The sequence below is a fragment of the Aquarana catesbeiana genome, linkage group LG08, assembly GCF_042186555.1.
Source record: "Aquarana catesbeiana isolate 2022-GZ linkage group LG08, ASM4218655v1, whole genome shotgun sequence".
In the NCBI taxonomy this organism is placed as follows: Eukaryota; Metazoa; Chordata; class Amphibia; order Anura; family Ranidae; genus Aquarana; species Aquarana catesbeiana.
In genome coordinates, this window is record NC_133331.1 from 263,884,645 (window position 1) to 263,910,420 (window position 25,776).

The following is a 25,776-nucleotide window of genomic DNA, read 5'->3' on the forward strand; positions in this document are numbered from 1 at the left end:
AATGCCCCTGCCACCTTCCAGTACTTTATTAACGACATTTTCAAAGACTTTCTGGATATTTTTGTGGTTGTCTACCTTGATGACATCTTGATATTCTCTGTATCATTAGAGGTGTACCGAGGGCATGTTAAAAGCGTATTGCGCCGGCTCCGCAAATATGGACTTTATGCCAAAGCCGAGAAATGCGACTTTGAGCAACGTCGCATCCAGTTTTTAGGTCTGATCATTTCGACCAAAGGGATCAAGATGGACCCACAGAACGTCTCAGCGATACCAGATTGGCCAGCCCCCACAGACAAGAAGGGAATACAACGATTCGTGGGCTTTGCCAATTTTTACCGCAAGTTTATCAAGAACTTTTCTGCTATCATTCACCCTATTACACAGCTGACCAAACAAGGTATCTGTTTCTGTTGGACTTCTGAGGCTCAAGCTGCTTTTGAAACCTTGAAGAGATGGTTTACCATTGCTCCTGTCTTAAGTCACCCAGACTCTACCTTGCCCTATATTGTGGAGGTGGATGCTTCAGAAAGTGCAGTTGGGGCCATTCTATCACAACGTCAAGGCCTCAAAGAAGTGACCCAACCAGTGGCATTCTTTTCACGCAAACTCACGTTAGCTGAAAGAAACTACGATGTAGAGGATCAGGAACTTTTGGCGATCAAAGCCGCGTTGGAGGAATGGAGGTACTTGTTGGAGGGAGTGGCCCATCCAATTCTGATCTACACGGATCATAAGAATCTTGAATATCTGCGATCCGCTAAACGCCTCAAACCACGCCAAGCTCGCTGGGCACTCTTTTTCTCAAGATTCTCATTCCATATTACGTACAGGCCCGGATCAAAGAACACTAAGCCTGATGCGTTGTCGCGCATGTTCGAAGATCCAAGAGACATCCTAATACCAGACACCATTTTACCTGCTGGAAATTTCTTACTATTACACACTGACCTTATGTCTCAGTTACAGCAAGCTTCTGCAGAAACACCCAGTCCTCCAGGGGTCACACTACAAGCAAAGAATGGGCTATTATGGAGGGGTAAGCAGATTTTTGTACCTAAAAAGGTTCGAGCAATGATCTTGGGGGTTTGTCATGACCACTATTTGGCAGGCCATTTTGGGGTTCATAAGACTGTCGAACTTGTACAACGCTCATTTTGGTGGCCAGGTTTGGAGAAAGACTGCAGAGCCTATGTAAATGCATGCACCACCTGCACCCGGAGTAAAAGTTCCCGTAACAAAGCTTGGGGATTACTCAGACCTTTGCCTATACCTGACAGACAGTGGAAGATGATTGCTATGGATTTTATAGTTGAACTTCCACCTTCTAAAGAATGTACCGCTATCTTTGTGGTAGTGGATCGCTTAACAAAGATGGCTCATTTCATTCCTCTAAAGAGTACACCATCGGCTGCAGAAACCGCCCGGGTGTTTATAAAAGAAATTGTCAGACTCCATGGAGTCCCTGCAAATATTGTGTCTGATCGGGGTGTCCAGTTCACATCCAGATTTTGGAAGGCCTTGTGTGAGACCCTACAGATTGAACTCTCATTCTCTTCTGCTTACCACCCACAAACTAATGGGCAGACGGAGAGGACTAATCAAACCCTAGAACAATACATCCATTGTTTTACGTCTTTTGTCCAGGATGATTGGGTATCATTATTACCACTGGCGGAATTTGCCTATAATAATGCCACCCATTCTGCCACCAAGCAATCTCCGTTCTTTGCTAATTATGGATTCCATCCCACCTTCTTACCTAATCTTGTCACAGAATCTTCCGTTCCAGCCGTCCAGGATACTGTGGACTTTTTCTCTTGCAATAATATGTTACAGGAAACCATCGCAAAAGCGCAGGAGGACAGCAAGAAATCATTTGACAAGAAAAGAAGGGGGGAACTGATCTTGCAACCAGGAGATCAAGTATGGCTTTCAACAACAAATTTGAAGATGCTATGTCCTTCAAGGAAGCTGGCACCAAGGTTTGTAGGACCATTTCCGGTAAGGAGAAAAATTAATGATGTTTCTTTTGAATTAACCTTACCTGAGTCTTTTAAAATCCACCCAGTGTTTCATGTATCCTTGCTAAAGCCTGTTGTGCCAGATCCATTTCTGGATCATAGACCAGGTCCTCCCGCACCTATTATTATTGATGGGGATGAGGAATTTGAGGTTGAGGCTGTTTTAGACTGCAGGAAAAGAAGACACAATATTTAATCAAGTGGAAGGGTTATGGTCCAGAGGAAAATTCCTGGGAACCCGCACGAAATGTACATGCCACAGACTTGATCCGTGCCTTCTTCCGCAGGAACCCGCAAAAGAGGAACCAGTTGGGCACCCGGAGGTTGCCCGTAGGGAGGGGGCAATGTCAGGGAAGACAGGCTTTCCATGTAAGCACCCGGCGTGCACGCATGTGTACTAGCACTTTAAGACACACACCTGTCACTAATACTGAAGTCAGGCGGGCTATTTAAACAGGGCTCCTACAGAGGTTCATTGCTGTTTGGTCTGCAGCTCCTGTGTTGTATCCTGTTTCCTGTGTGACCTCTGATTCTGATCCAGCTTGTTGTTACCTGTGATTGCCTGCTGCCTGTTCTGATCCCAGCTTCCCATAGACTCTGATCCTGCCTGCTGATTCTGTCTGCTGATCTTCCGGTACTACTTGGCTTGTGACCTGACCTCTCTTCTGCCTACCGTCTATGCCTGATCTGCCTGATTATTACCGACCCGGCCTGTCTGACCCTGCATCTCGCTCATCCAGCCTGCTACAGCTCCCAGCCCTGCAAGCCTGCATCTGGTACTGCTCTGTGGTTCATTCCAGCCTGCCACCAGTCAAGCATTGTGTCAGCTCATCTACTATCTGCCTGCTGATCACCGCTACTACACGGACTATTGAACTGTTTACAGGCACTCATACCCCACCGTGCTCCTGTGGCTGCTGTATCACTACCAGTGGTCCGCAAGCCGGAGTTGTACGAGAGGCCTTCCTCTACACGTCAGGCTCACATCCCAGGTACATAACACTGATTTTGCTAACCATACTACTAGCATATATAAATATACCTTTGTTATTATGTTTGCAGTGTTTATTTATTAATTTTTGTCACTAATATCTTTGGTTTATGTTTTATGTTTTACATTGACGTATTATCTGTTATATTTATTCAATGTCCTATATTTCAGTTCCATGCTCCTGAAGAAGCGCTAGGCGCGCAACATGTTGAGCTGTAAATCTTAACATCTACCAACGGAGCTGTAAATCTTAACATCTACCAACGACATAGCTCTCCTCTGAATTCAATACTTCTATGAGGGAATGATGGTTATCCTATCCTTGAAATGTTTATGATATTTCATTGAGCTGTGTATGGTCTTTTTTGATGTAACCATTCTCATGGACTGATGTTGTACAGATTTTTGGATCTATTTTCACTTTTAAATATATGTTATCTATGTTCAATAAATTTTAGTTTTTAACTGAATAATACCTGTCATCGTGTCTAAAAAGTCCAAGCCCACACATTTTTCTCCTAATGAATAATCACCAATCATCCTAGAATCATAAAAACTAAAGATAAGAATTAGGCTACAAAGTCAGTAACCTTTTATTCTCCCCAATCATGGGACTATCCATCCATCACATGAGACTGATCCAAACAATATGTGTGGCAATACACTGGCTGATCACATAGCATTGGAAATCTCCATCAGTACATCTAGCCCAATTGAAAGTACGAATAAACAATATTAACCTCATGGAAAAAATATTTCACACCCTACACAAATCACTTATATGATTAGAAATGACATCCTTGGTTCACTCACTCTAAACACTTCTTAAACCCAGAATAATAATACTTTTTATCACAGATCAATGAAAAACTTAAGTTGTTTATTGAATTCAAGGATACTACTGTTAGCATATTAGTTAACCATAGCAATGTACATCTATCACATATTGTATAGACTAACAACATTTTCCTTACCTGTAAACCATGTGTAATGCATTTTTCTTCTCATATGCCACCACTTTTTGCACCATTCTTTTTTGTACTCAAAAAAAAAAAAATTGTTTGTAAACAAAAAAACAAAGTCAATAACCAGTTTAAAAAAAAAGAGACGTTACCTAATAAGTGGGTGCAACTGACATATCTATAACCATTTAAACATGGCCAGAGATGAAGAAAAAACATATGTTGTAGAAACGTATATACATAGGACAGTACATGTAAAACCATAGTACTAGCAAAAATTGTTGAAATAGTAATCCAAACAGGTTGGCTTATGCCTATTCACTAATAGGTCCTAGGCGGTCCAGTTAGGGGAATATAGGGTCAGGGAAGTAGAATAGTAGGGAGGATAGAATACAAGGAGTAAGGGGAAGGGGGGCAAAGAAGAAGAAGAGGAGGGGAGGTCAAGGTAAGAAGGGGAGGTGGGAGGGGGTAAAGGGACAAAACTATTCCTCCACCTCCTTTGTACTGCATGATGATGGTGGGTGCGTCATCAGACATTTGTATTCCGTAGACTCCACCAAATGGTTCCAGCAGGCCCAAGTAGTCATATATTTCGAAGGTGTCTCTCGTGCTTCATGGATAAGTTACTCCAACTCTGGCTCTGTCGAGTGTGCAGAGTTGCAATCTGTAATTTTTGGAAGATTTGCTGATCGCCAACACAATGGTATAGAGCTTCTTTTTTGCCACCCAGTATTATTCTGTGTATCACAGAATGTATGCATATACCTAGGGGTGATGTATGTCTTATTATGCATGCCAGTACTAGCTATACATACCTGGAGACAACTCACTGCACCTACCTGGGTACTTGGCACTTACATTTATCAGGGGGTCCCAGAATGTGGTCTACAAAATTCATGTACAGAACATCTGCCTTGACAAAGGAGCTGCACTTTAAAATGCCTAGCAACCTCCCACACCACTCTGCTACCTGGGAGGACCTCTATCTTGACTCCTGCACAGCATGTACACTTAGAACCAGCAGCTTCAGTGATACCCCTTCCAGCACTCACTTCCATCAACCAGCTTTTTGACAGCTCCCCCCACTGGCTTATCTGGCTCTGCCACAGGCTGTGGCAAACGGATGCTCTGTGCACGGATCTTGTAGCCTTCATTCTGGGACCCCCTGTTATGTGTAAGTGCCAAGTAATATCAGTTTTGATATCTACATTTAAATTTACTGGTGTTCTATCTTCTGTTAGGTGCATTAATGTCAGAAGCATTTGTGCAAGCTGAACAAAATGTCACCGTACTTTTTCTAAGAGATAAATTCCTGTATCATCAGCTCCATCTAGTGGCCAAATGCAGCATCGTTTACTGTTTGATGTATTTCAGAAAACTATACTGCATTTTGGCCACTAGATGGAGCTGACAGTACAGAAATTTCTCTATTTAAATACAGTACAATTAAATTTTGTTCAGTTTGCACAAATGCTTCTGACATTTGTGTGAAGAATGTTTTAGAATGTGAAGATGTGTTCTTTTTTTATAATTCTTTTTATTTTACAGTACATCATTGCCGCATCTCTGACACTTGCCGCTCAGAAAAAACCCAATATCTGCTTGGTGAGTTTTTTTTTTCTTTTCATTTTCTAAGCAGTCGGAAAGTAACATTGAAGAAAGTTTATACTCACCTTATAGCAAACGTTGAAAAAAATCTATTTATAGCTGATAGTGTTGGGCCGAATACCCCCTGGTTCAGTTCGCACCAGAACTCCCGAAAATGGAAAAAGTTCAGACCGTATTAAAGTCCATGGGACCCCAACTTGAAAAATCAAAAGTCTCCATTTTGAAGGCTTATATGCAAGTTATTGATACCCATAAAAAGAGTGTGGGAGCTGGGGTACTGCCCTGGGGATCAATGCAAAAATGTTTTTAAAAAAATATAATTTTTAAATGAGCAGTAATTTTATTGATGCTTAAAGTGAAACAATAAAAATGAAAAATTCCTTTAAATATAGTGCTGGGGGGATCCCCTTAGTCTGCTGGTAAAGTGACACATATGTATATAACCTACTGTAGCAAAACTGACATATATAAAGAAAAAAATAATGTTTAAATTGATTTTCCCGGCTGCAAGCTTTCTTGAAAAAAAACATTGCAGATAATACACAAAGTGAAAAAAAAAATGGTATGGTTTTAAGGCAAATCCTACACCAAAAAAAAAAAATAATAATTGCGTGGGCGTCCCCCCCAAAATTTATACCAGACCCTTAGGTCTCGTATGGAGATTGATGGGAACCCCCACACCATTTTTTTTTTTAAATGACGTGGGCCCCCCCCTATAATCCATACCAGACCCTTATCTGAGCATGCAGCACCCCCCACCCTCCTGAACCATAGCAGGCCACATGTGCTCAATATAGGAGGGGTTGCTTTGTGGTGGGTGCCCTGTTCGATCGAGTTTCCTTTGTGTAAACACAGAAGCAACGTCAGGATGTCACTTCTGGTTTAGTTGGCTGCCAATGGCGGCAATTTAAAAAAAAAATGACAGTATTCAGAATCGCCATTTTTGGCGATCTAAATACTTTAAAGTGCTAGGGAGGGATCGGGGTCTAAAAGACCCCGCCACCTATTACTATCACAAGGGATGTTTACATTCCTTGTGACAGCAATAAAAGTGATCAACATTTTTTGAGTTCGTGCAGCAAAGAAAAAGCACGCATAAGTCATGCCCACATATGTAAACAGTGTTCAAATCACACATGTGAGGTATTGCCGTGATCGTCAGAGTGAGAGCAATAATTCTAGCACCAGATCTTCTCTGTAACTCTAACCTGGTAACCATAAAAATGTTTTGAAATGTCGCATATGGAGATATTTAGGTACTGTAGTTTGACATTGAGCACACTTGAGGAATGAAGACAAAGCATGACGTGTTAGGTATCTTTTTACTCGCTGTAACATCATCTTTCATATTATACCAAAAAATTGGGCTAACTTTACTGTTTTCATTTTTTTTAATACATGAAAGTGTCTTATTTCCCAAAAATTGCGTTTGAAATGACATAAAATATTGCAACAATAGGCATTTTATTCTCTAGGGTCTCTGCTAAAAAATATATATATAATGTTTGGAGGTGCTAAGTAATTTTCTAGCAAAAAATATGGATTTTAACTTGTAAGCAACAAATGTCAGAAATAGGCTCCATAGTCAGACACAAGAGCCACCGGGAGGGAGGAGCCGGATGTGGGCGAGGTCAGACTGCTAGAGCTGTGAGCTAGAGGCTAGAGGCTCGGCGTCCCTCCAGCCTTGATGTGCTCCAGGAGCCCGCGGATCAAAAGCTAATCCTCCGTCCTCCCGTCCCCCCATCCCGGAGAGCAGTGCAGTGTATGCGGCTCTCACCCCTCTGCCTTATACGAGACCCCTCTCCGGCTCTGACAGCAAAAGCAGGGGGGAGAGTGGGCACCAGAGCAGCAGCTGACAGGAACAGTGAGCGGCCGGGATCACACGCTTGGCCCCGCCGCACCGCCCCCCCCGCTTGATGCAGTGATCGGTGGATCATCAGGAAGCCTCACAAAAAGAGACCGCAGCCAAGGCCAGCGATGCAGGGGCTAAACACCCACGAATGATAGCACCATGAAGGAAAGATTGTAAAGCAGTGGAAGCAGTGGAAGCACCCAGGAGGTACAAGGAAAGGAATCAGGAAAACTGCAAAAGGAAAAGGAGGCAACAGTAAGATAATAAGCCTGGTGGGTAAGAGCTTGCAAAGTTTCCTTTTATTCCCAGCAAGGAGGGTAAGTGACTTTCTACTTTATTTAAAACCCTATTTATGAGAGAACTGTATGGATAAATTTCCGTTCCAGGAGCATACGCAGCACCACCTATATCTGACACCCCACCTGTAATATCACAGGAAGGACTGATTGCTTACAAATAAAAAAAAAAAAAAAAGAAATGAGAGGCAAATCGACGAGAGGGACCACAGCGAACCCGCCCAGGACAAGTGCAAGCCCAGGCACAATTAGGAGATATATGGTAAATGGTGGTGGGAAGGAGAATCCGGGGGACCCAACTGGGGCAACAGCGGCTACTGGGGCAAAAAGTAAAACACCAGAACGCCCAGGCAAAGCGGGGTCAAGAAGGCAAACGATTGAAGCCGAGTCGCTAGTAGAAACTCCGTATGACAGCACACTCCCCACCAAGGAGGAAATCGCAGAGATGTTCGCAAGGTTGGAGATCTCGATCAAAGAAGAGTTCAGCACGGTACGCGAAAATATGGGACATATCCTCAAAAGAGTGGAGGAGGTTGAATCTTCAACAGATAAACATGGAGCTGAAATCCAAAATTTAAAACACAAGATGGAAACGATGCAGGTGGAACATAGAAACATCAGATACGCCTTGGAGGACCAGGAGAACCGCAGTAGAAGAAAAAACCTCCGGATTGGAGGTCTCCCAGAATCGCAAGAAGGAGAGAATTTGCAACTCAAAATGGAAGAAATCTTCAGAGATCTGATGGACCCGGTAGAAGCCGGCAGAAAGCTCAAACTGGATAGAGTGCACAGAATAAGAAAACCACCAGAAATCAGGGGAGATGCACCACGCGATGTCATCGTGCGATTCCACAATTATGCGGATAAAGAACAGATATCCGCTAACCTAAAGAAGAATCGCCAGGCCAAATATGGAGAAACAAATCTTCACATCTTCCAAGATCTCACAGCGGCGACCCTGAATAGGAGAAGAATTCAGAAACCCCTGCTAGCAACTTAAAAATCGCATGGAGTCCAATACTCCTGGGGCTTCCCCGCTTGCCTAATCGGACGCAAAGAAGGCCGAAAGGCGGTGCTCAGATTCCCGGAAGACACACAAAAATTTTGTGAACGTTTAGAGATACCCCTGGTGGAAATACCAGGCTGGTGGGAGAGGAACGCTAGCCAGGAACCAACAGGGGAGACACCTAGCTGGAGGCTTGTAGGCAACCCGTAATGGACCTGCAGTAAACCTAAAACTCAAATCAAACACAAGGGTTAACAATGAGGGAAACAATTAGGGAAATAATTAATTAAAAAAAAAAAAAAAAAGAGAGAAGAAGAAAAAAGAAAGAGGAATGGGTACTGTGGATTCAATGAAGAGTATTAGTGGACCTTTATGTAACTCATCTAACGAAGTCTCAATAGGCCATGGAGCCGGTGGGGGGGGAGCTGAGGGGGGGGATCGGGATGGGGGAGGCGGGAGGTACGAGGGGGGGACTGCCGGGATCAATAGCTACCTCACAAGCAATGAAAAACCTGCAGTATCGATCTTATCCCGCGCCGAGTTCAACCTCAGGGGGACGACCGGGGGGCCAGGAGGTGGAGGGGGGCCACGTTCATTTATCAGGTCAAGCTAAGACCTGTTGCACCCCAACAATTAGGGGAGGGGATTGGGGGGGGGGGGAGGGGGGGGGTGGGGGGTTCTTTGAGGGTAGGGAGGGGATGGGAGGAGGGTGGAGGTGGGGGGACAAGAGAGAGCCCATCAGCGCCAGATACGCCAGGGGCCTGTTGGTCAGGAAATGAAAAAAAAAAAATAGAGTGCAATGACAGCTAGCCTAAAAGTCATCTCCTACAACGTAAGGGGTTTAAATGCCTGTGTAAAGCGAGCCAATATCCTAGGGGAATTGAAATACATGAAGGCCGAGGTAGCAATGCTTCAAGAAACACACTTCAGCATCAATAGAAACCAAAAAATCTATTCAAGTGAATTTCCAAGGTGGTACTACAGTGACTTCCCTATCAGGGGTGCAAGAGGAGTGGCCATAGGGTTTGCCAAGGGAACTCGATTTGAACTAGAAGAGAGGTTGTCTGACCTGGAAGGGAGGTTTCTCTTCCTCAAAGGAAAAATCAACGGTTGGAATTTTTCCCTGGCAAACATCTATGGGCCAAACAAAAATACTCATAGATATGTAACGAGCACATTGACTAAATTTGGGATATTTAGGTCGGGGAGGGCCATAGTGGGAGGAGACTTCAACCTGTGTCTGGATCCGGAGAGAGATTGTTCGTCTGGTGCACGGGGGAGGGGAGGAGTGTGGGCCGAGAAACTAAAAAAAAAGATGCATCAACTCCAGCTAGTTGATGTCTGGAGGATACAGTATGGCGATGTGAGGGACTACACTTACTTCTCCCCCGTGCACGAGACGTACTCAAGACTCGATTTTTTCCTGGTGGAACATAGGCTGCAGGAGGAGATCATGGGCGTGGCCATCGGTAACATGACATTCTCAGATCACTCACCTGTGACCCTGCATATAAAGCTAGGAGAAGCCGATAGGCAGGGTACAGGGTGGAGATTGAATGAGGATTTGTTAGCGGACAAAGATATTTTAAGAAGAATAAAAGTAGAGTTGGAGTGGTTCTTTAAGACCAATACCCCCGGGGAGGTAAATGAGGCCACAATCTGGGAAGCCCACAAATCCTATATAAGGGGGATCCCATTGATGATTGGGGGGCAAAAAAATAAGAAAGCAAAGAATCACAGGATAGCCCTGATTAAGGAGATACATGCTCTAGAACAACAACACAAAGCATCAGGAGGGAGGGAGATATGGGCAAAACTACTTAGAAGGAGGGAAGAGTTGAGGACCGCCCTGGAATATGAGACACGCAAAACGTATTTTCTAGTGAAAAAAGAGAGATATCTCAATGGAAATAAACCCGGTAGACTCCTAGCAAGTGCCTTAAAAAAGAAGAAAGTGAGCCAATACATTGAAAGAGTCAGGACCAGTTCGGGTGAGATTAAGCATAGAACGCAAGACATAGCTAATGCTTTTCAAGCATTTTACAGGTCACTGTATGCAATTAATGCGGACGATTCTCGGGAACGGGATAAACATAAGCAGGAGGCTAGTAAAAAGTTCCTAAAGGAGGCTAATCTAAAAAAAGATCTTGGAAGAAGATAGTAACATACTTGATGCCCCGGTGACCCTACAGGAACTAAGGAAAGCTATCCAGGACATTCCAAATGGGAAAAGTCCAGGGCCAGATGGGTTGACTGCCCTCTACTACAAAAAGCTACAGGAGCCATTGCTCCCCATACTGTGCTCTTATATCAATGGGATAGGGGAAATCTGGGAAATGTGAAAGGAGGCCCTAGAAGCGCACATAACTGTCATAAAAAAAGAGGGAAAGGATGGCACCTTGTGCTCCAGTTATAGACCGATCTCGCTCCTGAACGTAGACACGAAGATCTACGCAAAGATCCTCGCAGAAAGACTTAAAAAGGTCAATAAAGAAGGGATCCATTCTGATCAGGTGGGATTCGTACCCGGGAGGGAGGGGAGGGACAACAGCATCAAAACATTGATGCTGACTCAGATAATGAGGGACAGGGGAGCCCCAGGTCTACTCCTGTCGATGGATGCGGAAAAAGCATTCGACAGGGTAGACTGGGGCTTCATGTGGAATACACTGGAAGAGATCGGCCTGGGGAAAAAAATGATTGGAAGGATCAAGGCCTTGTATACCAGCCCCACCGCTAGAGTGAAAATCAATGGTACCCTGTCCGGCCCCATCGCGTTGCGGAATGGTACCAGGCAGGGATGCCCGCTCTCCCCGCTGTTGTTCGTGCTGACACTGGAGCCGTTGCTGGCTAAGATAAGAGCTAGCCCCGACATTAGTGGAGTAAGAATCGGGGATGATGAGTTTAAAATCGCAGCATTCGCTGATGATGTCCTGCTATATGTCTCCCGCCCGAGGATAACACTCCCCAATTTATTAGAGACCCTCAGAAAATATAGCCAGATATCCAATTTTCGGGTAAACACGACCAAGTCGGAAGTATTGGAAGTGGTTAAAGATAAGGAGGGGGATAAGGCCTACCAAAAGAGCTTACCATTTAAGTGGGGAAATAAAGAACTGAGCTACTTGGGGGTCAAGATAACATCAACAAAAGAGACAATGTTCCAAGCCAATTTCATGACCCTCCTAAATGAGATCAGGGCTGAGCTAAATAGATTCCCGCGGAACCGACTTTCTTGGGGAGGCAGAATAAACCTAATCAAAATGTCAATTCTCCCCAAAATCACATACAAAATACAAATGCTCCCAATAGCAATCTCACAAAGTTTTTTGAATAAAATACACACATTATTTTTAAGATTTATCTAGAGGGGGAAAAACCCACGAGTAAAGTATGCACAATTAGTGAATGCCAGAAGGAGGGGGGGTTGGGGGGCACCAGATATTAAAAGATATTACACAGCAATAATATTATCACGTATCCTGGAATGGATCAACAATAATATTGACAAACAATGGGTGAGAATAGAGAACACAAGGAGTGGGGTAGACTTAGGGAAAAATGTTTGGATACCGCCAAAATTTAGAAGTATGAGCACAAATGTATTTGATATTACAAAACACGTCTTGAGCACTTGGGACACAATATTCACCAAAGAGAAGTGGAGATACAACTCGCCATTAGTCCCAATTAAGGGAACGGATTATTTCCCCCCGGGGAGGGAGGACATAGCGGGAAGATGGATTCTGAATGATGAACTACAGCTCAAAGATATTACCAGTCAGGGAACGATACGTACCTACCAGGAACTTAAGGTGAAAGAAAATTGGTTTGTTTTGGATAATTGGAAATACAGACAACTGAAGCATTTCGTAGAATCCCTCCCACAGCCAATTCGGCCGATAGAAGATTTATACCCCCTGGAAAAAGCCTGTATAAAAAATAGGAGAGGAGGAATGTCCAGGATCTATAGAACCTTGGTAGGAATGGGGGAGGTCGAGCGACCAGGATTTCTTCGGAAATGGGAGGAGGAGATAGGTAACAAGATCAGTGAAAAGGAGGCGAGGAGGGTCCTGAGTAGAGTAAATGACACATATGTAAATTATAAGATAGCGGAAATGAATTTTAGAATTCTGGCCAGAATGTATTTTACCCCGGACCTGGCGCATAAGATCCAGGACGGGGCTTCACAGTACTGCTGGAGGGGATGTGGAGAAGTGGGGACAATGCTACATGTCTGGTGGACGTGTCCGGTAATGAGAAAATTTTGGGAGGAGATAAGGAAGTTCATATACTTGATTACCAACCAGAATGTACCGGATGACCCATGGGTATGTCTGCACCATGGTAGCAGTGTCTCCTCCAAGTGTTATCGGAGAATACTTCTACCACACCTCCTCAACGCAGCTAAGAGTCTCATCCCCAGACACTGGCGGGAGACTAGGAGACCCTCACTGCGAGAGTGGTTTGACAAAATAGACGAAATTCACTGTATGGAATACCTAAGATACAGCGAGGGGCTGGAGATGGAGGATTACGAGGAGACATGGAGAGATTGGGTTAGGTTTAAAACATCAGACCAGCTGGCGGAGACGAGGGAGGAAGACGCAGACAACTCACTTTAATAAAAATAATAAAAATAATAAAAATAATAAAAACATTGAAACACAAGAGCAGACAAAAATATATAAATATTTACATTTAAGCTAGGCACTCAATAGGCTCTAGGAAGAGTCGACGGATAAGGGAGGGCGGCTATGGGACTCTCGGGGGGGGGGGAGGTTTGGGGGGGGATGGTATGTTGAGGTACTGCAATGAGGATCCTGTAAGGGTAGAGGGAAAAATTATTTTTTATATTTTATAATGTTTGGTAAATAAAGACCAAACGCAACAAGAAAAAGCCACAATGATGTGAAAGTATTGAGGGACAAGTTTGACTGGAAAGTTGATATAATATTTCCTCATGAATCGTACTTAGCTGAAGTGGCAATGAAAAAAAAAAAAAAAAAAAAGAAATAGGCTTAGGCATGAAATGGATAAGCATCAAATAGACCATCAAGGTCAAATGTCAAAAATGTCATATAATTGAAAAGAAAAAGGAAGGTAGATTGTTGACTGCCTGTCTGATTAAAAACAAGGTAATTAACAAATCAGTTAAGCAAAAGTACATTTCAATGGGTCTGGAGAACAACACTGTGAGTACCACATAAGAACTGATGAATAGGTCATGAAAAAATAGTAAGAGTATAGAAGAAGTAAAGAAAACAGAAGAAATACAGCGAGAGTAAGGCCCCTTTCACACTGGGGCGGTTTGCAGGCGTTATTGCACTAAAAATACCGCCTGCAAACCGCCCCTAAACAGCCTCCGCTGTTTGCTCAGTGTGAAAGCCCGAGGGCTTTCACACTGAAGTGGTGCGCTGGCAGGAGACGAAAAAATCTCCTGCAAGCCACATCTTTGGAGCGGTGAAGGAGCGGTGTATTCACCGCTCCTTCACCGCTCCTGCCCATTGAAATCAATGGGACAGCGCGGCTATACCGCGGCAATAGCGGCCGAATACCACGGTAAAACAGCGCTAAAAATAGCGCTGTTTTACCTCCGACGCCCTCTACCGCCCCAGTGTGAAAGGGGCCTAAGTGGTAAATTTGATAGAGGTAGTGCAGCTTCAACAGAATGAAGGGTGATGAAAGGGTAAATGAAGTATTATTACCATGGCAATAGTAAAGTGTCATCAAAGTTTGGAGGTAAACAATGTTTAACCCAAGGTAAGCAAAGTTTTTCAAATTTGCAGATCTGATTATTGGTTCTGTAAATGGTTTTGGCTACAATCAGATTTTGAGTTTTCCATGCCTTAGCTATGGTTTGATTTGCGGCTGTTAGGATCTGTAAAAGAAGGCAAAATTGATTCTGTGTAATTTCGTCTGGTTTTAGATTCAAAAGAGCTAAAGCAGGATTAGGTTGTATGGAAGTTTCGAACACTTTAGAAGCTAAATCAAAAACTGCCTTCCAAAATTTTTGGGCTATTGGACAATCCCACCATATATAGAGTTGGGTGCCAGGATCTGAAGAAAACAAGCCACAGGGTAATCAGGAGCATATTTCACTATCCTAGCAGGAACTAAATACCCCCAAGAAAGCACCTTATCATTTGTTTCCACAGAAACAACATTAGAGGAAACAGATTTAGTGGCTAACCATATACTGGACAATTCAGAATCATCGGATGAGTGGTTTAGATCTTGTTCCCATTTAGAAACATAAGGAGGGGGCTAGTATCAAAACTAGCTAGAATTTGTTTATAAAGAATTGAAACAGAGCCCTCTGATATGTAGAACATAATTACATACAGTATCTCACAAAAGTGAGTACACCCCTCACATTTTTGTAAATATTTTATTATACTTTTTTCATGTGACAACACTGAATAAATGACACTTTGCTACAATGTAAAGTAGTGAGTGTACAGCCTGTATAACAGTGTAAATTTGCTGTCCCCTCAAAACAACTCAACACACAGCCATTAATGTCTAAACCGCTGGCAACAAAAGTGAGTACACCCCTAAGTGAAAATTTCCAAATTGGGCCCAATTAACTATTTTCCTTCCCTAGTGTCATGTGATTCGTTAGTGTTACAAGGTTTCAGGTGTGAATGGGGAGTAGGTGTGTTAAATTTGGTGTTATCGCTCTCACTCTCTCATACTGGTCACTGGAAGTTCAACATGGCACCTCATGGTAAAGTACTCTCTGAGGATCTGAAAAAACGAATTGTTGCTTTACATGAAGATGGCCTAGGCTATAAGAAGATTGCCAAGACCCTGAAACTGAGTTGCAGCACGGTGGCCAAGACCATACAGCGGTTTAACAGGACAGGTTCCACTCAGAACAGGTCTCGCCATGGTCAACCAAAAAAGTTGAGTGCACATATCCAGAGGTTGTCTTTGGGATATAGATGTATGAGTGCTGCCAGCATTGCTGCAGAGGTTGAAGGGGCGGGGTGGGTCAGCCTGTCAGTGCTCTGACCATACGTCACATGCTGCATCAAATTGGTCTGCATGGCTGTCGTCCCCCAAAAGGAAGCCTCTTCTAAAGATGATGCACAAGAAAGCCCGCAAACAGTTTGCTGAAGACAAGCAGACTAAGGACATGGATTAAATATATATAAAACACAAAGCGCTGTGATGCTAAATAGCTGATAATTACACATAAAACCAAGTGAGGCTGCTATCAAAAGAGAGTGTTTTCAGAGTCACTTAAAAAGAATAAATAATGATATTTGAAGCGCTTCACAATGTGCATGAAAATGAATATATAAGAATAAATATAAATATAAATAGTCAAATAAATCCAGCAGTGAGTAAAAATTCCTAAAAAATCCAGCAATCAAAATAGTGTAAAATTATAAAAAATTAGTGACACCAAATGTGTAAAAAAATTCACATAAAAAATCCACATAAAAATAAATATATAGGGATGTATTCAGAAGGTTCAATTATACAGGTGTAGAATCCTGATTGGTATAGAGCTTTTGATCACTAGCAAAGCTGTTTAAAAACACTTGCTTAATCAAGGTGCTCATTGACCTTCATAGTAACAATGTGCTTTCTGCTTCTATTCACAACCAATGTGAGAATCATAAACAGGCAGATAAGAGAAAAAACCAATCATTGTGCAACAGTTAGGATACCAAGGTACACAGGCAAACTTCAATCCACTCCAGGTGGGAGGAGCCAAGGACGCTCTGTGCAGATCAGCAGTATCACACAGTGTACTGCACTGAATCTGCTCCTGTCTAAGGCGGCTGACTGCTATAGTAAAACCTGCATATGCCTTATCATTATAAGGCACACGTGAGTGGATTGAAGTTTGCCTGTGTACCTTGGTATCCTAACTGTTGCACAATGATTGGTTTTTTCTCTTATCTGCCTGTTTATGATTCTCACATTGGTTGTGAATAGAAGCAGAAAGCACATTGTTACTATGAAGGTCAATGAGCACCTTGATTAAGCAAGTGTTTTTAAACAGCTTTGCTAGTGATCAAAAGCTCTATACCAATCAGGATTCTACACCTGTATAATTGAACCTTCTGAATACATCCCTATATATTTATTTTTATGTGGATTTTTTATGTGAATTTTTTTACACATTTGGTGTCACTAATTTTTTATAATTTTACACTATTTTGATTGCTGGATTTTTTTAGGAATTTTTACTCACTGCTGGATTTATTTGACTATTTATATTTATATTTATTCTTATATATTCATTTTCATGCACATTGTGAAGCGCTTCAAATATCATTATTTATTAAGGACATGGATTACTGGAACCATGTCCTGTGGTCTGAGACCAAGATAAACTTATTTGGTTCAGATGGTGTCAAGCGTGTGTGGCGGCAACCAGGTGAGGAGTACAAAGACAAATGTGTCTTACCTACAGTCAAGCATAATGGTGGGAGTGTCATGGTCTGGGGCTGCATGAGTGCTGCCGGCACTGGGGAGCTACAGTTCATTGAGGGAATGCCAACATGTACTGTGACATACTGAAGCAGAGCATGATCCCCTCCCATTGTTGACTGGGCCACAGAGCAGGATTCCAACATAATAACGACACCAAACACACCTCCAAGACGACCACTGCCTTGCTAAAGAAGCTAAGGGTAAAGGTGATGAACTGGCCAAGCATGTCTCCAGACCTAAACCCTAACATTTGTGGGGCACTATTAACCCAAAGGTGGAGGAGTGCAAGGTCTCCAACATCCACCAGCTCTGTGATTTCATTGTGGAGGAGTGGAAGAGGACTCCAGTGGCAACCTGTGAACTCTATGCTCAAGAGGGTTAAGGCAGTGCTGGAAAATAATGGTGGCCACACAAAATATTGACACTTTGGACCCAATTTGGACATTTTCACTTAGGGGTGTACTCACTTTTGTTGCCAGTAGTTTAGACATTAATGGCTGTGTGTTGATTTATTTTGAAGGGACAGCAAATTCACACTGTTATACAAGCTGTACACTCACTACTTTACATTGTAGCAAAGTGTCATTTCTTCAGTGTTGTCACATGAAAAGATATAATAAAATATTTACAAAAATGTGAGGAGTGTACTCACTTTAGTGAGATACTGTATATGCTCAAAATGTGACACCTGGGAAAACAGAATGCCTGATTGTAGGTATGGTTGGAAACAATTTTTAATCTGTAAATAACGGAATAATTCTGATTGGGGAAGTCCATAAGTTTCACATAGAGTAGGAAAGGAGTGTATATAGATTTGTATCCGCATCTTCTTTAATCTAAATAGATTAGCTGCACTCCACGCATTAAAGGAATTAGGGGAAATCAAGGCAGGGTAAAGGGCTGGGTTTTTAATAAAAAGTGGTATATGGGGTGATTGAAGGCCGAGAGTGGTTTTGAATCTATCCCAGATGGATAGAGTGTTTTGTGATAGGATTGTAGATAGAGGTTCGATCAACTGGACGTAACCATAACATATTAGCTACTGAGATAGGGTCACAGTCAACAGACTCAATTGCTACCCATACTAGAACTTCATTTACTGCATAGTATATAGGTAAATGTGCAAGATGAACTGCATGATAATAGGCAGAAATATCGGGGAGACCTAAGCCTTCACGTTGTTCTGGAAGACAAAGAGTGGATTTAGAGGTACAGGGTTTAGCTGTGCCCCAGATAAATTACATAATTCTACACTGAATAAGTCATAAGAAATGGGATGGCACTGAAATGGGCAGGATTCTAAAAAAGTATAAGAATTTGGGTAAAATAGCCTTCTTGATTACATTAATTTTTCCTATTAAGGATAAGAAGATAGAGGACCATTGTGTTAACAATTCGGTAACCTATTTCAGTAACGGAGGGAAGTTAGCTGAATATAAATTGGTTATTTTAGCAGTAAGTTGGATTCCTAGGTATGGGAGTCAATGTGGTATCCATGCAAAGGGGAGCAAGTTTTTAGCAAGTTGAAGTTCAGCAGGAGATAGGGAGATGTTGAGTGCAGTGGATTTTTGGTAATTAACTGTCAGACCTGAAATGTGTGAAAAACAGGAGATTAGGTGCTGTGATATGGGGAGAAGTCATAAAGAGTAAGCTATCATCAGCAAAAAGCAGACTTTATGATGATATCTGCCTAATTCAATACCTTTAATGTTTTGGTCTGATCTAATCAATTGGGCAAGAGGCTCGATGATGAGAGCAAAAAAAAAGTGTGGAAAGGGCTTCCTTGACAGGGTCCACTTCCAATAGGGAATAGGTCAGATTTAAAACCGGCATATTTGATATATGCTTTCAGTTTATCATATAGGGATGAAATCCACTTTAAGAAATGTGGTCCAAATCCCCATTTTTGAAGAGTGTACTGAAGATACGACCATGAAACTGTGTCAAAAGCTTTTCTAATATTGAGGGTAAGAAAACATTCTGATAAACATCTAGATTTGGTTGCATGAGCAAGTAGCGAAGCTCTGCGAACATTGTCACCTGCTTGGCATAGGCGGATAAATCCAACTTGACCACTGTGAATAAGTTCATCTATCACCTGATTTAAATGAGTTGCTAGTATTTTGGCTAAACGTTTTATGTCAAGATTAAGGAGCGAAATAGGATGATAATTTGTCCAGGAGGTTGTACTAGATTTAGGTTTAGATAACATAGAGATTATAGCCATTAAAGATTCTGAATGAAAAGAGTGTCTCTTCAGCAGCTAATTAAAGGCTTCAGTCAGAATATGAGTTAAAATATCAGAAAACTTCTTGTAATAAGAAGCTGAAAACCCATCTGGGCCAGGACACTTTTTAGGTTTTAAAGCTTTGATAGCCATACTAACTTCTGCTACAGAAATTGGGCACTCAAGTCTTTCATGATGAGTTTGGGAAAGTGTTGGAAGTGTGATAGGGGAAAAAAGGGCACCAGCAACTGTGTGATCAAATATATATCAAGTATAGTTTGAAGAGTATAATTTAGCAAGATTTGAGCGGTGTGTGTTTAAAATTTTGACAGGATTACTTGTATAATTATCTTGATTTAGCTTAAGTCGCACAGATGTTGTGGGTTTATACAGTGAACACAAGGTTCGAGCTAAAAGGGTATCAGGTTTGTTTGCCTTGAGATAATAGAGGTGTTGTGATTTGCATAAAAGATTATCTGCAGAGTCGGTAGGAGACAAGTCAAACTCTAAACGGGCCCTATCAAGTTTAGCCTTAGCGGAGGGGGAGGGAGAGTTTTAAAATTCGTTATGACAAGAATTAAAATACGTTTTTAATTTTTATTGGAGGAGTTTGCGCTCACGTTTGAGAAATGATGCCTGTCGGATAAGGGCACCCCGGATTACAGGTTTATGGGCTTCCCAAAGAGTGAGTAGAGAAATATCTGGAGAAGTGTTATTAGTGAGATAGTCAGTGAGAGCATGCTTGATATCTAATGAGTGGGATGGGTGAGTTAAAATCGAATTGTTTATACACCAGGATGTATCTTATGCTTTTGGGAGAGGGGAGGACATGGTAGTACAAACTGCACTATGATCAGACCAGGTAAAGGGTATAATGATCGAGGAAAGGACTTCTGGTGCCATACCTATATTTAGGAAAATATGATCAATCCTAGAGAATGATTTATGTGGATGAGAGTAGTAGGTAAAGCATCTGTGAGCTGGGTTAAGCTCACGCCAGGAGTCAAACAAGTTATATTTAGAAAGAAGTTGTTGAAATGAAAGTTTAGAAGGACTGGAAGAGGGACAGGGTGGGGATTTATCTAAAAAGGAGAGGACTTGGTTTTAATCTCCACATATTATCACAATACCTAATTTATGTGTATCAACTACATGGAAAAGATGGGAAAGAAAAAAGTTTGGTTGTTTATTAGGAGCATATTATGATACTATGGTTACCGTTACATCAGAAATGTGTCCAGTAAGTATGAGATAACGACCCTCTGGGTCTTTAATTTCAGACGTGGGGTTGTACGGTGGGAAGCTATAAGAACCCCTCGTTGTTTAATAGCTGCTGAGGCTGTAAATACTTGTGGATAAAAGGTATTAAAAAATAGGGGGAAGGCTTGAGCCGTAAAATGAGTCTCTTGTAGACAAACAATATGGCTTTTGCATGCAGCAAAACAGCGAAATGCCTTGGTACGTTTATGTGGTATATTAAGACCTTTGACATTTAAGGTCAAAATATTTAGGGGGGCCATAATAATGATGTTATGAACTGAATTACAGATGATTTAACAATATATAATGGGACTGCGACTACCGCAGGAAAAGAAGTAGGAATGAAGGAAGGAGGACTATCTCTCGTAGAGCAAATGTATTTAAAATTTGCAATATGGTATAGAGAGCAAAGGACAAAACACAAGGGCGTACACCAGAGGCCAAAGTGCTACTGTCCGATATCCACATAATATTAATGGTGATCTGAGGGTAGCTAACTGGGGGCGCAAAGACTCCTCTAAAGGGAGCACTGCCAACAATAAAAATATAATACATATAGAAAGTTGATAACTACGTCCCTAAAAATGTGCTATAAAAGCCCAAGAGGGGGAGCATAAATATAAGTGTAAGGAGCAACCACGTAACATAAAGCATCAAATATAACAATAAAAAAAGTAGCACAAGGCTATGTAATAAAGTAAAGCTGGTCGCTGTGCCGGGACAAGGCCATCTAGAGCCCATAACGACCATGCTTTGATTGCCCCTGGTGACTTCGATCACTTCCATTAGCCGGTGTTTGCAGAGAGTGGGGGGCTAATCGACTTTGCGTGCTATTTTGGTTGAGAGGGCGTTCTAAAAGCTGCATGTCTTGTAAGAAAGACTAGAATTCTTCAGCAGAACGGCAGACATATTTAGACCCTTGGTGCGTGAAACAATTGAAAACGGGAAACCCCATTGATATGCGATTTGATGTCGCTGTAGAATTTGGTGAAGAGGCTTTAAAGCCTGTCTTTTAGAAATAGTGAGCAGGGAGAGGTCAGCAAATAGCTGGTAAGTATGTATCTGGAAGGTCAGCGTATTGTTCACTCTAGCTGCAGCCAGGAGTGGTTCTTTGGTGCGAAAATAGTGAAATTTGGCGATTATATCGCGCGGCGGTCCATCAGGAAACGGGAAGTTTGGGACTTTAAATGAGGTCATAGACATGGTGGAGATAGATTGAAAAAAAGTACACATTTATTGTCCTAAAAATCATAAAACATGGCAATGACATAAACCACATAGGTGAGAAAACAGGGCTGTGCAGGGCTGCTATATCTGGCTTCCCCAGGCGCAGCTCCCTGTTGTCATTTAACGTTTGATGCTGCAGTCCACCTTACTATTCTTTTCCAGCGCAGAGACACTAACTCCCTCTGGCAGCCACCATTGGTGCAATATCCAGTCTTACTATAGATACCCCCAACTTGTGTTCTGTGTTTTGGGGAAGTTTCGGATGTACGCCCTGCCAGCACGCTGCTCCATCACCTCAGCTCCCGGCAAAGATTGGTTGACCCCGGCTCCATACTTATTATACCTCATTATAGTGAGTCCCTATATACTATTAGCACCCGCCCCTGATGAGTGTGATACACACGAAATGGGTCGGGAATTGTTTGGGATGAAGATACAAGCCCCCATTCAACCATCCACCTTGGGCATTCCGGGTTGTTTCCCCACACCCCGATTACTCTACTTCTTATCTTCAAATCTGATTTTGCAATTTACTATGGTCTCACTGTCTCATTTGCAAGTGCTGTTTACATACTTTTTGTACCATTATGAACTCATTAGAATGTATTTACTGATAAATCCAGACCACTGCGGGGCACGTGGCTACCGTACCTGGATGTACCCTAGTTGCCTGTATTGCACGCACACTTTCAATAGTGTGTGTGAATAAACATGAAATTACATTTATTACAATGCTTTCTCACCTATATGGTTTCTGTCATTGACATGTTTTATGATTTTTATGACAATAAATGTGTACTTTTTTCAATCTATCTCCACCATGTCTATGACCTCATTTAAAGTCCCAAACTTCCCGTTTCCTTCAAATTAGGGATGGAGGCACATTCTATATGTGCCTTATATAAAGTCCCACCACTTTCCCCATTGTTTCTATGTTAGAACACCGGGCCCTATTTTCATAATCCTCTAAATGGGATTGGAGGACTAAATTTTCCTCTTTGAGATTTTCAATTTCAGTCATATAGGCTAGTGTGCTATTTTCCAGTTCTACAACCCTCAACTCAAGGTTAGCAGTGCGTTGGCCCAATTCTCTGATTTCCCTAGTCAGACTGATCTGAAGTCTGTTTAAAGTGGTTGTAAACCCACGATCAAAAAAAAAAAAAAACCTGCAAGACAAAGGCATAATGAGCTAGTATGCATAGCACACTAGTTCATTATGAATTACTTACCTTAGATTGAAGCCCCCGCAGCGGTCCTCGTACACCGCTCCGGCCGGCGACATCGCTCCCGGAGTTACTTCCGGGCATCGCGTGCATGCGTGCGGGAGCCGCCGGTAACAGCACACTCACTGAAGCAACGGCACGTACATACCATTGCTTCACTGCGCATGTGCCAATGATGTCAGCACATGCAGATACAGTGGATATTTCCTAAACCATGCAGGTTTAGGAGATATCCGGGGTAGCTACAAGTAAACCTTATTATAGGCTTAAGTGGTTGTAAAGGGTTTACAATCACTTTAAGGGCTTTGTGAAGCATTTTCTCTAATTGCCTCAGTCCAGTAGAAGGGTCTGTAGGTACAACCCCTGGCAAAAATTATGGAATCACCAGTCCCTGAGGATGTTCCTTCAGTTGTTTATTGTTGTAGAAAAAAAACAGATCACAGACATGGCCAAAAACTAAAGGCATTTCAAATGGCAACTTTCTGGCTTTAAGAAACACTAAAAGAAATCAAGAAAAATAATTGTAGTGGCCAGTAACAGTTAGATTTATAGAACAAGCACAGGGAATAAATTATGGAATCACTCAATTCTGAGGAAAAAATTATGGAATCACCCTGTAAATTTTCATTACAAACACTAACACCTGCATCAGATGAAATCTGCTTGTTAGTATGTAGGTAAAGAGAGTAAATCATCACGCAGTGTTGCACAAGATGTTGGTGGTTCACAGTCGGCTGTGTCTAAAACATGGACCAAATACAAACAACATGGGAAGGTGGTTAAAGGCAAGCATACTGGTAGACCAAGGAAGACATCAAAGCGTCAAGACAGAAAACTTAAAGCAATATGCCTTGAAAACAGAAAATGTACAACAAAACAAATGAGGATCAAATGGGAGGAAACGGGAGTCAACATCTGTGACCGAACTGTAAGAAACCGCCTAAAGGAAATGGGATTTACATACAGAAAAGCTAAAAGAAAGCCATCTCTAACACCTAAACACAAAAAAACAAGGTTACAATGGGCTAAGGAAAGGCAATTGTGGACTGTGGATGATTGGATGAAAGTCATATTCAGTGATGAATCTCAAATCTGCATTGGGCAAGGTGATGAATCTGGAACTTTTGTTTGGTGCCGTTCCAATGAGATTTATGCAGACAACTGTCTGAAGAAAACATGCAAATTAAATCTTTAATAAATGCACAGGTTTACATTGAAATTTTGAACACATTTCTTATCCCATCTATTGAAAGGATGTTTGGGGATGATGAAATCATTTATCAAGATGATAATGCATCTTGCCATAGAGCAAAAACTGTGAAAAAATTCCTTGAAGAAAGACACATAAGGTCAATGTCATGGCCTGCAAACAGTCCGGATCTCAATCCAATTGAAAATCTGTGGTGGAAGTTAAAGAAAATGGTCCATGACAAGGCTCCAACCTGCAAAGATGATTTGGCAACAGCAATCAGAAAAGGCTGGAGCCAGATTGAGGAAGAGTACTGTTTATCACTCATTAAGTCAATGCCTCAGAGACTGCAAGCAGTTATAAAAGCCAGAGGTGGTGCAACAAAGTACTAGTGATGCGTTGGAGTGTTATTTTGTTTGTTTGTTTTTTATGATTCCATAATTTTTTTCCTCAGAGTTGAGTGATTCCATAATTTATTCCCTGTGCTTGTTCTATAAATCTAACTGTTACTGGCCCCCACAATTATTTTCTTGATTTCTTTTAGTGTTTCTTAAAGCCAGAAAGTTGCCATTTGAAATGCCTTTAGTTTTTGGCCATGTCTCTGATCTGCTTTTTTTCTACAACAATAAACAACTGAAGGAACATCTGAGGAAGACCTGAGGGGACTGGTGATTCCATAATTTTTGCCAGGGGTTGTAGAAGATGTCAATTATGGTGCTTATGTTGATGAATCAGAGTCAGATTCCTCCTGTGTTACAGCTATTACTTTAGAGCGCTGAGAGGGTTTCACAGAGAGTGAGGTAACAGGAGGAGAGCATTGAGCCGGTGCCATTTTGACGGAAGCCTGGGCCAGCGCATATTTGACATTTTTGGAGACCATTGGAGTACAGTGACCTCATTGTCATGTTTAAGAAACCAGCATTATCCTGCTGGAAGCTATCAGAAGATGGGTACACTGTAGTCATAAAGGGATGGACATGGTCAGCAACAATACTCAGGTAGGTTGAGGTGTAAGGACCAAGCCTTTTTTTGAGATTTGTTGTTAACAAGTTAAAAACATTTTTTTTTTTTGCTAGAAAATGGCAGTCATTGCAATACTTTCTGTCACACCGTATTTTTGGATAAAAATACACTTTTTTTGAATTAAAAAATAAGACAACAGTAAAGTTAGCCCAATTGTTTTTATATTGCAAAAGATAATGTTATGCCGAGTAAATTGATACCCAACATGTCACGCTTCAAAATTGCGCCCGCTCGTGGAATGGCGACAAACTTTTACCCTTAAAAATCTCCATAGGTGACGTTTAAAAAATTCTACAGGTTGTATGTTTTGAGTTACAGAGGAGGTCTAGAATTATTGCTCTCGGTCTTCCAATCACTGTGATACCTCGCATGTGTGGTTTGAACACCGTTTTCATATGCGGGCGCTACTCACGTATGCGATCACTTTTGCATGC

At 41.9% G+C, this 25,776-nt stretch overlaps 1 protein-coding gene across 2 annotated transcripts in view; it reads left to right on the forward strand.

The window, feature by feature from the left end:
* LOC141106393 (membrane-spanning 4-domains subfamily A member 4A-like) overlaps positions 1 to 25,776 on the forward strand; it is a 108,724-nt gene that overhangs the window by 48,964 nt on the left and 33,984 nt on the right. For both annotated transcript variants that reach the window (XM_073597144.1, XM_073597143.1), the window contains exon 4: positions 5,526 to 5,582. In XM_073597144.1, coding sequence (XP_073453245.1) covers positions 5,526 to 5,582 — 57 coding nt within the window. The remainder of the gene's footprint in view (positions 1 to 5,525; positions 5,583 to 25,776) is intronic.